At 37.4% G+C, this 17,606-nt stretch overlaps 2 protein-coding genes across 2 annotated transcripts; both read left to right on the top strand.

Annotated features, from left to right (window-relative positions):
• Positions 1–2,456: 2,456 nt before the first annotated feature.
• Positions 2,457–3,410, top strand: LOC131907668 (olfactory receptor 1B1). Its single transcript, XM_059258793.1, has one exon. It carries the CDS (start codon positions 2,457–2,459, stop codon positions 3,408–3,410), a length of 954 nt encoding a protein of 317 aa, XP_059114776.1.
• Positions 3,411–14,967: 11,557 nt separating this feature from the next.
• LOC131907999 (olfactory receptor 1361-like) lies at positions 14,968–15,963 on the top strand. The gene has a single exon (XM_059259071.1). The coding sequence runs from the start codon at positions 14,968–14,970 to the stop codon at positions 15,961–15,963; it is 996 nt and encodes a 331-aa protein (XP_059115054.1).
• The last annotated feature ends 1,643 nt before the right edge of the window (positions 15,964–17,606 follow it).

The raw sequence follows: 17,606 nt of genomic DNA, 5'->3' as shown, positions 1-17,606 counted from the left end.
ATATTTTCTTAAGTTACATTTTTTTTTGCTTGGGTGACAAGACAGTGGTTTCCATAAAGCTTTTTCATACGGCCACCATTTTGGTTCCCCTTTCCCCGACCCCTCATTTCCCCCTCTTCCCATCCACTTCCATGCTTATAACGTTTGTTTTTCCACTTTAGTCACTGAATATGCTAAAAATAATTTATACCTATGGTTGAATCCTGTCATTTGTTCATTATTAACTGGTTCATAATGAATAGATTTTGGATATTTTTCTTAATTTGAAAACTTTGGTAGATTTTATTTTTGGATTTTTTGCACAGTTTGAAGTCTGTAAGTTCCCGAGAAGTGTTACATTTGCTTCTATGAGGTACTCCCATGTGTTTGCCCACTAGAGTATGTTTCTCTTATTAATTGTTTAGCCTGAGGTAACAGTATGCTTTGTGAAATAGCATTTCTATAGGAAATAGCTGTGGGATGTTCTGTATGGCAAATGTGTTGCTCTGATTGGTTAGTAAATAAAACACTGATTGGCCAGTAGTCAGGCAGAAGGAAGTATAGGCGGGACAAGGAGGAGAAGAATTCTGGAAAGTGGAAGGCTGAGTCAGAGACACTGCCAGCTGCCACAATGACAAGCAGCATGTGAAGATGCTGGTAAGCCACGAGCCATGTGGCAAGGTATAGGTTTATAGAAATGGATTAATTTAAGCTGTAAGAACAGTTAGCAAGAAGCCTGCCATGGCCATACAGTTAGTAAGCAATATAAGTCTCTGTGTTTACTTGGTTGGGTCTGAGCAGCTGTGGGACTGGCGGGTGAGAGAGATTTGTCCTGACTGTGGGCCAGGCAGGAAAACTCTAGCTACAGGAAATGTTTTCCAATCCATGAAATAAAGGCTGAGAGATCTGAGTTTCCATGTCGTTTCTCATATCTAGTATTGGTATTTATAGCATGTAGAACTACGCCTATATCAGCATCTATCTGTACAGATTCTTTTTTGTGTACCCCAGTCACTGAAAGTTTAGCTTTTAGAATGTCTGGAATTCATCTGATGGTTTCTATTTTCCTCACCACACAGGTCAAACATCTCATTCTCTAAACCACATGGAATGTTATCACTCAAGATTTGGAGTCTGAAGACTAATATTGAATTGTATCCATCATTATTGCCATCTACCATTTATTATAGACTCTTGTGTTTTCTTTGCATTCTTTTTTTTAATTTTAATTTTTATTTTATATGAATTGGTGTTTTGCCATGGGTGGTTGAGTCCTCTGGAACTGGAGTCACAGACAGCTGTGAGCTGCCATGTGGTTGCTGGGAGTAGAACCCCAGTCCTCTGGAAGAGCAGTCAGTGCTCTTAACTGCTGAGCCATCTCTCCAGCACCTGCATTCTTAAAAGAATAATCATCACAATATTTCCTCCAAATTAGTTTCTAGAAAGAGAAAGGGGGAGGGGGAGAATGGGAAAGGGGAGTAATGGAGAGAGATAGAGATAGAAATAGAGATAGATAGATAGATAATGAATTAGAGTGATATACAGGTATGAGAGCACATAATGCTCACAGATGAAGGAAAAGTGTGTATTGGTTAGCTGGAATATGGAGAGAGATCAAGGACTGATAATGAAAGTTGTATACAAGACAGAGAAGACTGCTTGGCCTTGATTCTGAACTCATGTCCATTTAAATATGAAGTCGTGTGTCTGGAGCTTCACTCTGGTGTTACTGTAGAAGACCTATCAGAGCAGCAGAGGAATGACACCAGATACCAGGAATGAGGTTGTGGAAATTTGTACTGGTCAAAGATGGCAAAAATTAAGCAGTGGTAACATATTACCAGCAAAGGTTAGACTTAAGGGAAAACACAGAAATCAGAGATTGACTGGGTATGGAGGAGTGAGGTAGGGATTCCTTCAGGAGTCAGTTTGTACATCAGGCAAATAGTAATGGCAATACTCTAAACTAACACAAGTCAAAAAGAGGAAAACTAGGTAATCTTGAGACAATTAAAGAAATTTTACTCTAAAAGCTAATTGTTTGAAAGACCCATTTCTTTATATGTTATGTTTCTTAAAGGTTCTGTACAGGTTCAGAGAAAAGAAATCATGAAGGTGACAATGAAGTGAGGTGTGGATGGAACACAGAGATGAAGGCTGTGGATACATGTAATTATTTCATGATGGTTGCCAGCCTGCAGGAAAATACAAGAACAAATGAAGAGTTTCTCACTATAAGTAAGATTCTATAAAGACATAAAGGTGTGTAGATTAGATGGACTGAGTTTCTAGCATAGGTTGGAAAGATAGGTCTAAGGGGAGAAATAGCTAAAAAAAAAAAAACTAAGAGGAAGAAGTATATATAGAGTTGAAACCAAGTATTTAAGGACCTTGAATGACACTACTAAGTTAGGTAGAAGTGATCTGATCATTAACCTCTGACTGACATTTCTTTCAGGCAGGCTCTGTTACTCATCATGGGCTGTGCCCCTAATGCTTCACATTCTCCAATCTTCTTGCTCCTTGGGTTCTCTAGGGCTGGTGTCCCTCACAGTTTCCTCTTTTTCTTGTTCTTATTTATTTACCTGACCACTGTATTGGGGAATGTGACTTTGATACTGCTCATCTCCTGGGACTCCAGGCTCCACTCACCTATGTATTTTCTGCTGCGTGGCCTCTCCACGATAGACTTGGGGCTATCCACAGTTACCTTGCCCCAGCTGTTGGTTCATCTGGCGTCTGATTCCCCAGCCATTCCTGCTACCCGCTGTTTGACTCAGTTTTTCTTCTTTTATGCATTTGGAGTCACAGATACACTTGTCATTGCTGTCATGGCTCTGGATCGCTATGTGGCCATCTGTGACCCTCTGCACTACGCTTTTGTGATGAATCAACAAATCTGTGCGCGCCTACTGGCCTTGAGCTGGGTGGTATCCATAGTACACACCATGCTGCATGTGGGGCTCATCTTGCCGTTGTGTTGGGCTGGAGATGCCAGGGGCAATGTGAACCTTCCGCATTTCTTTTGTGATCACCGACCACTCCTGCGAGCCTCTTGTTCTGACACACATGCCAATGAATTGGCTATATTCTTGGAGGGTGGCTTCCTCATGCTGGGCCCTTGTTCCCTGATTGTACTTTCCTATGCCCGAATAGGGGCCACCATCTTACGATTGCCTTCAGCTGCTGGTCGCCAGAGAGCAGTCTCCACCTGCGGGTCCCATCTCACCATGGTTGGCTTCCTCTATGGCACAATCATTTGGGTCTACTTCCAGCCTCCCTCCCAGAACTCCCGGGATCAAGACATGGTGGCTTCGGTGATGTACACTGCTATTACCCCATTGGCTAATCCATTTGTTTATAGTCTCCGCAATAAGGATGTGAAAGGTGCCCTCCGCAGGCTGCTGAGAAAGAGAAGAGTGGACTGCTGAAGAGCCTGCTTTGAGATATTATGTAGAAGAGGATGGATAAGGGCTGATTTTGATCATGGCTGGTTTGAGGGATTATAAGAGGAGGCAATAACCTAGAGAACTGAAGCCACTCCTAATTTGGCTCATGTCAATATGTGTTATGATAGAGCTGTGAGCCTTCCACACTAACCCCACATATGATGCTTTACTTACATGTCTTTCATATGTTTTCATCAGGCCAATTATCTTTAGACGTCTAGCCTGGGTTGCTTTGATTCCAGAGTTTTTAAGGAATATCGAGATAAGATTACGAAATTATGAGTTAAATCAAGCACAATGGAGTTACCCAAAGTGATGTTTAATGTGGCATGCTTTCATATAGCATGTGTTGGTACACATAGAAGGAAGAGACAACAATAAACTGGTTAGGCAAATTCACTACTTATTCTAGTTAATGAACAAGAAAAAACATAGTGGAGAGTGTGGAATGATAATTATAATTCTGCTATTTCATATGTCTGCCTCAATGCCCATGGGTCACTCTAATGTGAACATCTAACTGAAGTTCCACTTTATATATTTAAATTATGTTCAATATTTATTTTATAAACAAAATAAAGATAGGTAAGTATAAATAACATAATTACTTTATTGTAGAAAAATCCTAACTTTGAATAATGAAGAAAAATGGTTTGATTTAGTTTTCTGGTAGCAAGAAATTGTCATCTGCTTTGGCACCTCTTAGTGTAGTAACATGGTCATTCTGATGGTCTCAGTTTTCATCTTCATGCACCAAATGTAAGCCTTTCAGTACATCTGAGATGCAGCTTTACTTAAGCATGTTGTAATGTTATGTTTCCTTTACTGAGGATTCACGGGACTCCTATAACTTCTAATTTGTGAGAAGAACTCTAGAGGAACCCAAAGAAATAGAATGACCTTGGCTTCTTTCAACATCACTGCTCAAACCAAGGTTTCATCTTTTCTACTCCCCCACTTCCTGAGTTTTCTGATTCGTATATTCTTTTGTAGGTGACCTACCTATCTCAGGGCTGTCCTCAAGCCTGAGATCATCTCAATTTAAATTCAATCTCCCTATTTCCTCCATTCACTTCTGAGCTATTTTTCCCACTACTCAAATATTAGTGTACATCCAGCAATTTTTGACACAGTTTATTGGGAGCAAAGACTTCATTTATGTGCCTGTTCTCGTGAGATGACACTGTTCATTCACCTGAACTTCTTGACATCATTGCTTGATTTTTGGCTGACAAGTTCTTCCCTCACTTCGAGTCTTTGCGAACTTCCCTGTATTTACCTCATTTTGTCACAGAACTTGTCCACTATCAAGACATCATATGGATTTTCAAGTCTTTTAAGTTACTATCACCTTTTAATGACAATCTAGGGAAATAGGTCCTCACAATAGGTTCATTATATATGCTTTATATTTATTTTCATAAGCATCATTGGTATAAGGTTCTAACAAGTCACCTTCATTCCCTCTTTTTGTCTGTGCTGGTGCTTTCCAATTTACTCTGTGTCATAATCACATGATGAGTCTTCATAATTCTGTCTGGGCTCCAAATCTAGACACCTGTGTTCAATTGGCATGAGGTAAAGCATAGGTATTTAAAAAAGAATCCCCAGATAATTCTGTTATGTAGCTATAATTGAGACCATTGGTCTTGACAGTGTCATGTGCTTTGAAGTTTACTGAATCATCCTAAAAATCCTCGTACCAGCTTCTTCCATTTGAGTAGTAGTAATGGCTAACTCACACAGTGCTCAGCATTCATCCGTTATTGTTTTTAGTTCTCTCCTGTACTAATCTATTCATCCCCCAAACCTTAAGAGATAGTTGACAGTGATTTATATTTGCTTTAGTCTTCTAGAAAAGGTCATGTCTGATCTTGAGCTGGTGCTGCTCTTGATGCCTCAGTCTCCTTAGTGCTAAGGTTACAGGCATCAGCCATCATGCCTGACTGAGAGCTTCTATTATTACCCCCATGAGGTATAGAGAGAATAACTGATTGCCTAGAGGCGGTTGTTGACAGACTGAGAATCCTGTTTACTTGTATATTGTATTGCCTCCCCAAATGGAACTCAGTTTTCACTTCTCATTAGCTGCATCTAAGTCTAGATCTTTATCACATTCCATGCAAATTACTAACATGCTTCCTGACCTCCAATCTGTACCATAGTTCACAGTGTTAATACAGTGGAGCACATTGTGCAAACCAGCACACATGTACCTAGAGTCTTTGGATTTTGAGTCTTCAAGCTTGTAATCAATGCTGAATTTTATCATTTCCTTATTACTACTTTTTTTGAGGTTTTTGCTGAGTCTGGCTGGTTTACCTTCTTTATAAGTGTATTGTAGGTTTACCACCCTGTATATGACTATTCATTATAGACTATTAAGCTGTAAAAAAAAGTTGTCATTGTTGTTGTCTACTTTTTCAAGTGCATTGACATAATTTCTGAAATTGAATTTTAATGCTTGACAACAGAAAGGACTATGTTATATATTTATGAACTATTTCCCATAGCAGCTGATCACAAAACAGAGTGTATATATATTCCTGAGCACTCATTATCAGCAACTTATTTTTTCACTTGGTGACTTGATATTTGCACAGCAGTAAGTAAAAAGTTATTCTTTTTATCTCCCACCAAATTATACATTTTTCTCTGGAATCCTGTCCCTGCATCTTGGGTAATTCCCTCCTATACTTTCCATTCTCTGTCCTTATTCTTCTGCCTTTTCCTCTTTGTCTTCCGCTGGTGCTTCTGACAGAATCCCCTAGTCCTGTGCTTTAGTAGTATTAGGTGATGCTCATTTCTAACATTTTCTACTTGGTAATAGCACTATTAGTCAGTGAGTCACACACTCAGTAGCATGATTCTAGTGTGTTTTATTTGCTAAAAATTATTCTGCTGTGAGAACACAGATATTTAATTCACGTGTTTATTTTTACTTTATTTTTTACTGATTAATTTTGTTCTTTGGCAATTTCATATGTGTATATTATGCATTTGAATTAATCTCTTCCCCAGCCACCCTTATCTCTCTCCCATCTCTGATAACTCCCTTATACTTTATTGTCTTAGTTAGGGTTTTTATTACTGTGAAGAGACACCATGACCATGGCAACTCTTATAAAGGAAAAACATTTAATTGGAGTGACTAACATTTTCAGAAGTTTAGTCCATTGCCATCATGATCTCCAGGCAACAGAAAGTGGTCTGAGACACTGGGAATAGCTTGAGCATAGGAGACCTCAAAGTCTGCACCACAGTGACACACTTCCTTCAACAAGGCCACACCTTTTAGTAATGCCACTCCTTATGAGCTTATGGGACCAGTTACATTCAAACTACATCCCTTTACAAGATTCTTGACTTTGGGGTTTGTTTTGACCCTATATAGGTTGACCAGAGCATCTCAATCATGCATATTCTCATAATAACAACTTAGATAAAATTTACAGAATTCTTAGCATGGTATTAAGAAACACTTACCATAGGGTCACAATATTGGTCTAGTGATAATTTTCACAGGAACCTTTAAAAACCATTGCGTTTAAGTTTCAGTGTGGAGACGCAACTTTACCCTGATTTGGCAGAAGAGGAAAATTCTGACAGGAAAGGTTTTTTTTGGTTTTTTTTTTTTGGTCAAATCTTCACCCACCATTTTATACCACTTTCTAGTCAACAGTCTTCACATTCACTAACCATATCCTGCATATGCACACAGCACACAGGAAACTAATGTGCTTACAAAATAGTGCATGCATTAAATCCAGCTCTGAGTTTTAAGCTTCCTGTGTCAGTTGTTCTCAGCTCTTCAGCACCCCAGACACATCTTGTTACTCTAACAGTAGGCTGATGACTAGGTCTCCACAACGACTGACCAGTTAGTATAGAAACATCATTGGTGGGTCAGAAGAGCAATATTTTTATGTATCTCTCCAAATTCAAGGCCAGGAGTATAAACCATGGCTCTGTACATAGCTATACAGTAATGCTTCTGCTGTCTGGCCAGATACAGACATTACTGGGGAACTCCTTTCAGTTGAGATGAAGGAGAGAAAATATCCTCTGTGATAGACTGGAGTGTCACTCCAAGATTAATATGTTGAAAACCTCTGTCCTCAAGTGATGGCATTAGGAGGTGGGGATTTAGGGTAGATAAGTAGGCCATGAACTTGGAGCTCTCATGAATGAGGCTAGAGGCAAATATATGTAGTTACCCTGCCTCTGCTCTCTGACATCTGAGAATTTAATGGAAAGAAACCATCTGCAGTCAGCACATCAGTCGTCAATAGACTGTTGCCAGCATCTCAGTCTTGGATTTCTTGTCTTTCCAGAACTGCTAGGAATGAATTTATATGGACACTGAATTGCATGCCACTATTTACTTATTTCTAGAAATTAATGTTGAATTTCTATTGTAATTATAAAGAATGTACTTAATATTTTGGATTACTACCAGAAGTGGGATTGGAGACAATATGTGATCGTATTTTATCTTGCATTTTCTCATATCTTTTTAAACTATCACAGTTTGTTCTATTTTGTCTTGATATCTAGAAGTTTGTGCCTTTACATTCCTTTAACTAATTGTCATGTTTCAAAATTGTATGGAATTTTGTATCTCACTAAAAACTAAGAACATGCCTTTAAATAACTAGCCATATACTATTTCGTTTATCATGATTTTTCTTCTATTGTCCTCTGTATTCAGTTTTTATTTATTTATTTAAAGATACAAGATTTTAGAACAGATTTTGGTGCACAGAAAAATTAAACAGAAAGTGTAGAATTCACATAGACTCTCTCTTCTTACATATTCACAGCCTTTCCCACTATCAATTCCCTAAACCACAGTAATATGTTTGTCATAATTAAATGTGCTTAACTCTAAACAGTACATATATTAATACTTCCTCGTGGTTCAGGAAATATCACAGAAGAAGCAGAAAGAATGTCAAAGCGGAAAGATGGGGAGGAGTGTTGTGAAATGCTATCTTCTAGACACGATGTAGTTATGCTACACATGGACTCACAACAGTTAGGGTCACTGTGAAAGACCTGTGCAAGATCAAGCTAGCCAAAATTTTAGCATAGATGGGCTAGATTAACTTATTGTCTATTGGTAGTTGTTGGGAGAGGTTAAGAGAGACACTATTTTTGAGAATGAGGTTGCTGGTAGGATTCCTATACCCAAATGGGTGGCATCGCATCCATGTACACTTGGGCAGCACTCACTGTACTTAGTGGGTTATAAAAAAAATGAAAGACATCAAGTTAGGAGGAGGACTGTTGAATGAGACATGGCGTTAGTTGGAATGGGAAGTAGGGAGTAGACATCATATCTCATTGTTATATACATATGAAATTCTCAAGAATAAAGAAAAAGTTTAAATTCTTTATAAAAAACCATTTACTGACACATGAAATTCTGAAATCCACATTATGATCACTCCTGTACATCTGTTGAACTTGACAAATGTATAATGGCATATATTAACTACTGTAACATCATTCACAGCTACTTTGTGGCGTAAGGATCACCTATGCTCTTCCTGTTCCCCTCCTCTCACTCTATCCTAAATGAAAGCCACATTTCATTTTTTGAGGAGCATCCTTGCTATTTTTCATAATTTCTCAACTAACTTAAATTCTTACCAACTTGTGTGTAAGAGTTGTTTCTTTCCACAAACTCACTAACCAATGCTCAACAATAATTGTTCTAATACCTGTGACATATTTCATTGTGATGTTAACTTGCATTTCTCTTATTATAAGTGTTATTAACCACTCTTGGGTTAATTTCAGAGTAATTTTTTTATCTGAATGTGTAATTGGTAGTTTTTTGTTTTATTTTGTTCTTTTTTTTTTAAAAAAAAAAACAAGTTCTCACTATGTAGCTCTGGCTATCTTGGAACTCACTGTGTAGAGCAGGCTGGTCTCAACTCACTGAAATCCACTTTCTCCTGCCTCCCAAGTGCTGGGGTTAAAGGTGAGTGCTTTTATGCCTGGCTATGATTGATGGTTTTAAGAAATCCTAAATAATCTAAAAAACTTTTGTGTTTTTTTGATGCATGCCATATTTAGGATTTCTGGTATGCCATATTAGGTTGCTGGTAGGATTCCTATACCCAAATGGGTGGCATCGCATCCATGTACACTTGGGCAGCACTCACTGTACTTAGTGGGTTATAAAAAAAATGAAAGACATCAAGTTAGGAGGAGGACTGTTGAATGAGACATGGCGTTAGTTGGAATGGGAAGTAGGGAGTAGACATCATATCTCATTGTTATATACATATGAAATTCTCAAGAATAAAGAATTTAAATTTTGACTTTTATTTCAATACTGGGATTTTTTAATATTTAAAAATCAAGATTAATGTAAGTTTCATGTACTGAGATTAGTTCCTCAACAATATTCAGTTCTTTCTTTCTTCTTCCTCCTTTCTTCAACCCTCAATCTATTGGAATTTATTTATAGAAGGAATTATGTTATTTTTTTTAACAATTTCCTACTCTTGATTCATCTTTTATCCTCAATTTCAATACAGTGTGTTAATTTGTATTTTGTATTTTCTGTTAGATGAAAATTCTGTAAGATTGACACTTGCTATTTCTAAGAAGATAGCTCACAGGTAGATCTGTGTTATTCCCTTAGCATGAAGCCTGATGTCTGGTTGTTACTTCTCTGGTGACTTTAGTAGCAGTTTACGTACATTAGAGCAGTTTATTATGGCAGAAATCAAAATCAGCTAAGAGGTGTGGATAGGGTATGGAATAGGTTGGAGGGAGAAGAAACCTTGTAAATTCTAGGACTACTTGTTTAGAGTGATACTTGTGAAATTAGTCACATTAATATTTCATCTGACCACAATTGGAGCCCCCTGGGGTAAGCAAAGTCCCAGAGTGAGTGAATGTCACATGAGCTTGTTTCATTTCAGTGGCCTGCCCTCCAGAAAAGCTTTTATGGGAAATCATAAGAATGGGATTTTATGAGAAAGAGGGAAAACTAATTTGTCTAGACATCTATCTTGGTGTGTGATGTTAGGCATAGAGGAAAAATGAGGCTAAGGTCATACAACCTATCTTAAAGTAAATGGAAAGGATACAGACAATAATAAATTATATTAATTTTATAGAAAATACTATGACATTTGTACCAAGAATGCCAAAGAGAATAAGAGTAAGGTACAATATTAGAGTCAAGAGATAAGATGAAGGAATTATCAATTATAATAACAATGTTTTTTTGAGTGAAGAACGAATTCTGTGACGGAATAAGTAGTGATGGGATCAAGTGGGGTACATATGGAGAAGCATTTCATGTTTCTTGGATCACAGAAGTATGTGACAGAAATTGTAATTCATTTTGTGAGCATTTGGAGGGTCTGTTTTTGAGACAACAACAAAAGAGGATCTTCATTATACACCTCAGAATCAGCCTTTGTGATTCATCAACAAAAGAGGGTGAGTAGACTGGAAATACAATTCAGATGAACAAGGCCCCAAAGAGATCCCTTGCATAATGTTCAGATACTGATGAAATAGTAGAGACATAGTATGTCTATTGATGTTTTCATGGAAAAGGAGCAAAAGATAATCAGGTTAGGTTGAGACCCTCTCATGTTCCTTCTTTTATGACTCTAGTTATTCTCAAAGAACTAGTTATGTCAAGAGATTAGAAATTCTTTTTTAACTTTATTTTTATTTATTCTTTGTGCCTTTCACATCATGCATATCAATATCATTCATATCTTCTTGCTGAGTATCTGCCTTCTGTCCTTGCAGCCTCTTCCCCAATAAAATTTAAGAGAAAAAAGAAAAAAGAAAAAATGGGGAAAATATCATGGAAGCTGTAGTGTGATGTAGTGAGTCATGGAATAAACCCTTTTGTCCATATATCTTTACTTGCAAGTGTTCATTGCAGAGTCATTGCTCTGGTTCGAGGCCTCTGTTTTCTTCAAAACTATTGACTCTGGGCCTTCACTGAGGTTCTTCTTGGTTATCCTGCTGTTGCCCTTGTGTTGTGGAAATCCTGTAGGTTTGGGTCTGTTGGGAGGGCTGACCAACTCTGCAACTACCCAGGCCCAGAGTCAGGGTTATGGGTTGACACACCCCAACATCCACCCCTTCTGTGATCTGCTGGAGCTTGTGAAGAGATCAGAAATTCCTAGTGTCTGCATTCTATTTCCTCCTTTTCATATTTGTTTAGTTTATTGACTTGAGATGTTCCAGTGCTGTCTATGTGGGTCTCTTTGTCTCTCCTAAAGAGCTTTCTCTCCCCAGCCTCCTGCTTCTCTCCTTTCTTCCCTCCAGATTTCCTGAATGGAACCCATTGAGCTCAGGATCTTGTGGAACAGTGATGAGGATGAGAAATAGGAACAGTATAGAAGTGAGTCTGTGAAATCAGCCCATAAGAACACCATTCCTCCTTCTCCCTCTTATTGATATGAGTGAGTACAATAACATCATTATGTTTTTAAAAATAGTTTTTCTCTGCTTGAAATAAAACAAATGCCTTGTTAGTACATTCTTATCTTAATAGGGGACAAATAACAGTTTTGTAGCTTTTCTCTTGGTGACTATGGTCATTCGCCTCATCCTCATGAAGGAAGTGAGTTCATATCTTTCCTTCCTGCACTCTCTTTTGTTTCCATCTACACCTCCATGTTGATGTTTGTGTGGCTCTATTTCGAAAGAGGTGCTGTATCATAATATATATGTATAGTTTGAGCTACAGCCACTGATATGGAAAGATAAAGGAAAAAATAAAGACAAATGAATAAATATTGGAAAATGTAAGTTTTCTTGATCATTCCAGTTGCTACTTTATAGATAATTTCCACCAATTAAAAATTGTCTGGAAAACTATGAATGAGAGATATAGGAAAACAAAAGTCCAACCAAGCAAATGGGGATGAACTTAGGGAAAATGTGACAGATGCTTAAAAAGCCCAGTAATGTGAAAGTCTGTGACAAAATACAATGTAAGCATCCCCCCGATATCGGAGAGTTTAAAAGGCAATCAATTTTTAAATTATTCAAGACAAAGGTCCCCAACTAATGGACTTGATCATATAATCCTTTTGTGACTGACTTCTTGTGGTAGAGACAGTCACCTTAAGGAATCAGCTGTAGCTGAGATGGCTTTGGTGTTGTGTTTATCTTTTGTTTGTGTTCTTCTATCTGTTTAGAGATTTCAACAAAACAAATGCAAAATACACAGCACTAAGTATAAAGTATGGAAAATCATTATCAATTGTGAAACTTAGTGGATTTTAATAGATAAAGAAAGTACCAATAAGATAACCACATCTTTAACATACCAGCAAAGGATTGCAACAGAAGAGAATGTTACCTTCCAAGAACAAACTCTATCCCAGAAGCAGCCAGTACAGGAGGAGGTGGGAGGGAGATTGGGACAAGGCTGTGGGATATAGGTGTACTGACCAAAGTGAATGTGTCCCCACAGTGCAAACCCACCCGGCATTCTTTATGCACTCTTTTCTTCTCTTTACCTTAAAACAAAGCTCAGGCCATGATAGCTAATCATCCTATCCTGATGAAAACTTGAAATTTTTCTTTAAAAAGAGAAAGTTATGACTATTAATTTGGGTGTTATATCTCAAAGAAAGCCCCCAATATTAGCTGGGATGTAGAATAAAGGCAATAGTTCCATGTGATCAGGTAGTATACGTTCTCATTCCTGGGACAGAGCACCATGGATTTTTGACAAAAGCTATGTAGAAAAAACAAAATGAAGGCGTGTACACACACACACACACACACACACACACACACACACACACAACTGGCAAACCAGCAGCATAAAAGAAAATAGCCAACATTTAAAGAACCACATAACTGATACAAGAATAAGCCAATCTCTCAAGACATCAAGGGATGTACAAAGACATGCATTCTCAATTCCACTTTTCTTTATAGCTTAATATAACCCAACTGCAAATGTATATGGTATTTTTGCTATCCGTTTATCTCTATATGGACATCTAGGCTATTTCCATCTCTTTGCTATTGTGACTAGAGCAACACTAAGCATGGATGTATAGGTATCTCTGTGGTATGCTATGGAGTCTTTTGAGTGTATATCTGGAGCCATAATGAAATTAAAACTGTGTTCAATAATGAAAATTTCTTAAAATAAAATTTAAAAATTAAAAATGTGTGCTTTCAGAACTGTTCCCACACTAAAATAGTGTGGAACAGCAAAGGAAAATAAAACAATGAGCTCATGAGAAAACAAACAGGATTTCAAGAACAAAATAAATGTCAACTTTAGGAATACAATTCAAGATATACCTAGAAAAATTGAAAAAAAAATGTGTATATCAAAATGGCTTAAGGACCAATTACCAAGAGTTTTAGAACACTTGCTAGGGAAAAATTTAAGAAATTTTTTGTAAGAAACTTTTTCAGAATTGAAGAGGGGCACACACCTTTAAATTTAACATTCTCATATTCACTCACCACAGATTTACTAAAAATACTACATGAAGCAATATTATAGAGTTCAGAGATGCATAGGATAAACATTCTAAAATAATACCAGGAAGAAACTTAGAAAAGGAATGGAAGACTGACTAGAAGCAAACTTATTAAAATCAATTTCAGATAAGAAATAAAAAGTAATAGTTTTAACCATCAGGTGTGAATTCTTATATAATGAAAATACTCTTGACACTCAAAGACTGAGAACATCTGCTACCATTGTTATATTATTTAAAGTTTTGTGAATACATAGAATAAAGTATATGAAGCAAAAAAATCAGAGAACTAAAATGATTATTAAAAACTGAGGAAAGGGGAAGAGTGAGATACTTAAAAAGGATGAAATTTCAACCTTTTTAGAAGGCTAAAAGAGATATTAAGTTGATTACACACAAACACAAACATCAAATGCATGGATATAAGTTGGCAGCATATTGTCCAGAAGCATGGAAGTCCAGACCATTGAGAACCCGAGACTAAACACAGAGGCAGGCAAGCCTAGGGTAAGGGCCCTTTGATCTTTTGTTCTTCAGCAGTTACATTTACTATAAAATGATTTTTCTCATACTTAGTTATGAAATATTATGTTATCCAAATGTCTTTTTTTGTAAAGCAGTATAGAAAGGTCGGTGTACTTCTTTCCTGTTTGAATTGAACTTTTGACTTGAAAAGATGTGATAATCCAATCCTGTGGGAAAAATAAACATTAATAAAGTCAGAGCTTATTCTACTCATCTACTCATGTCCTAAATAAGTGTAGTTGATTTAATGGAACACAACACAGTTTCCAGAAGAACAAAACTGAGTTTCTTGATGCTCTGAGTTAGAACAAGATCTTCACTCCAGAGTTGCTTGTCTGTATTTTTAAGGTTTATGAAAGAATTTTTAATTAGCAAGCACAGGTTTCACTAAGGTACCCAGTTACCCCATCTGGGATGCAGATGTTTATGATGAGGTTGAGCTTTGACATCTTTCTCTTCTTTTTCCAGCTCCAATCTTACATCTTTGCAGACGATGTAGAGCATGACTTATGGCCACTAAAAACAGGACAGAAGTGACTGAATTTGTGTTGTTGGGCTTGTCCAGCAGGCCAGAGATGCAGCCAGTTATTTTTGGAGTTGTCCTTGTCATGTACCTGATGGCAGTTATGGGCAATACCCTACTAGTACTTGTTGCTTGCTCAGACCCCAAGCTTCAGACTCCCATGTATTTCCTTCTCAGCCAGCTTTCCTTGATTGACATATCTCTAACAACCATCACGGTTCCTCAGATGCTGGTGCACACACTGTCTGTGGATAGAAGCATTTCCTACAACTGCTGTATGGTACAGCTGTTCTTCTTTATGGCAGTGGGCAGCATGGAAGTTCACTTGCTGGCTGCCATGGCATATGACCGCTATGTTGCCATCTGTGACCCTTTAAGATACTCTGCCATTGTCAGCCATAGCCTCTGTCTGAGAATAACATTGACCTCATGGGTGGTGGTCAGCCTTAACAGTCTCCTGTACAGTGTGCTGGTCACTCGTTTAACCTTCTGTGGCAACCAGGTCACTCACTTCTTCTGTGACATCACTCCTCTGCTGAAGCTCTCCTGCACTCGACCATTGGTCAATGAAATGTTAATCTTCACTGAGGGTGTAGCTGTGGTGGTCAGCCCCTTCTTCTTCATTTTTGGCTCCTATGTCTGCATAGGTGTTGCCATAGCTCGAATGCACTCAGTTGCTGCCCTGCAGAAAGCTCTGTCTACCTGCGGCTCTCATGTCCTTGTTGTAATGTTTCTATTTGGTTCTTTGGTTCACATGTACCTCAAACCATCATCTAACTACAACCTAAAACAAGACCGCCAAGTTGCCATCTTCTACACGCTCATTGCTCCTATGTTAAATCCAGTCATCTACAGCCTCAGGAACCAGGAAGTTAAAGGAGCTCTTTGGAGGCTTTTTAGGAAACTGCATCTCAGGAAACTTCCAGCCTGGCTCTCAGGAAAACAAAGAATGCCAGCACACCTCCTGAGAAGCAAGGGTTAGTCTGAAAACACTGCAGATAGGTGAGGTGTTCTCTTAATAGTGTCTATGAATCATATTCCTGTGGAATAGTCTTTGCTATCAACACCCTCTTGGTTGGATTAGGAAAGCAGTGGATTTCTGAAAAGATGGTTCTGGACTCTTTTGACTGACTGAGAAGCTCATCTCATTGGGAGTATTCTTTAATATTCTCAAAGAGAATGTTCTTTAAAATCATTAAACCCAAATGTCTTTTTCTTATGTAGCATGTAACCTGGAGAATACTAAGGCAATTTATTAAATCAGTGTGGCATACAGAACTCTCATCATTTTAGTGGTGGCTTTCCAAATATTGTCTTTCAGAGAATAACTGATGCAAATTATATCTGTTACTCAGAGGAGTGAATTTCGCATAAATAATGGAATAGGTAGCACTTTCTGAATATTTTAATAATCTCTTTTTCCAACAACCTGTCCTTTCACAGTAAAAACATGTCAAATGCTTGTAGTGACTGAATTATTCCATTTTATCTGTTTTCTGCTCCATAGGTCACTGATAACAAAATGCAGAGAATAGTGACTCAGCCCCAACTAACACATCTACAACACAACCTGTACATGGAGGGTTCAGGGAAAATCACAGAAGAGGGGAATAGACAGACTGTGAGGGCCAGAGGATCAGGAGATAATATCTTCTAGACATTACAGGAAAGCTATACCACGAAGCCTTAACAATAAGGTTTCCTAAACAAGTCTGGCATAATCACTAAAATGCCAAAGTGGATGGAGATGGGTGAAATTTCATAAGGCCACAGCCATATATGAAGAGATGCAGAGATGTTAATGTATGAGTTCCTTTATTGGTTATCCAAACTCAAGTGGTCATCCCTAAATAAGTGTGAATATAAGAGACACCAAATGGACTCAGGGGATTATCTATCTATCTATCTATCTATCTATCTATCTATCTATCTATCTACCATCTACCATCTATCTAGCTCTATCTATCTATCTATCTATCTATCTATCTATCTATCTATCTATCTATCTATCTATCTATCATCTATATGTCTATCATTATCAATCAATCAATCAATCCATCTATCTATCATCTATTTATCTATCCATCATCTATATATCTATCATTATCAATCAATCAGTCAATCTATCTATTATCTATCTACCTATCTATATCTATCTATCTATCTATCTATCTATCTATCTATCTATCTATCTATCTATCTATCCATCTATCATCTATATATCTATCATTATCAATCAATCAATCTAATCTATCTGTCTATCTATCATCTATCTATCTATCTATCTATCTATCTATCTATCTATCTATCTATCATCTACCTATCTATCTGTCTGTCATGAATTTGAGAGGTAGTAGGGTAACAAGTTGGAAGGGGAAGAGAGAGAGGAGGAAATGATGTAAATATAGTACTCTTGTATGAAATTCTCAAAAGATTTCAAATAAGAAAATGAAAAGTTCATCCATCACAATCAAGTTGAATTCATTCCTAAAACACATGGAAGCATCATTGTATGTAAATCCATAAATGTCATCTATCACATAAATAGACTCAAAGGCTGAAATCACATGCTCATTTCATGAAACACAGAAAAAAACCTTTGACAAAATCCAAAAAGAAGAAAAA

This window comes from Peromyscus eremicus, chromosome 4, assembly GCF_949786415.1.
Source record: "Peromyscus eremicus chromosome 4, PerEre_H2_v1, whole genome shotgun sequence".
NCBI lineage: Eukaryota > Metazoa > Chordata > Mammalia > Rodentia > Cricetidae > Peromyscus > Peromyscus eremicus.
The sequence above is the reverse complement of the archived record's forward strand: the minus strand, read 5'-3'. Positions and strand labels throughout refer to the sequence as shown.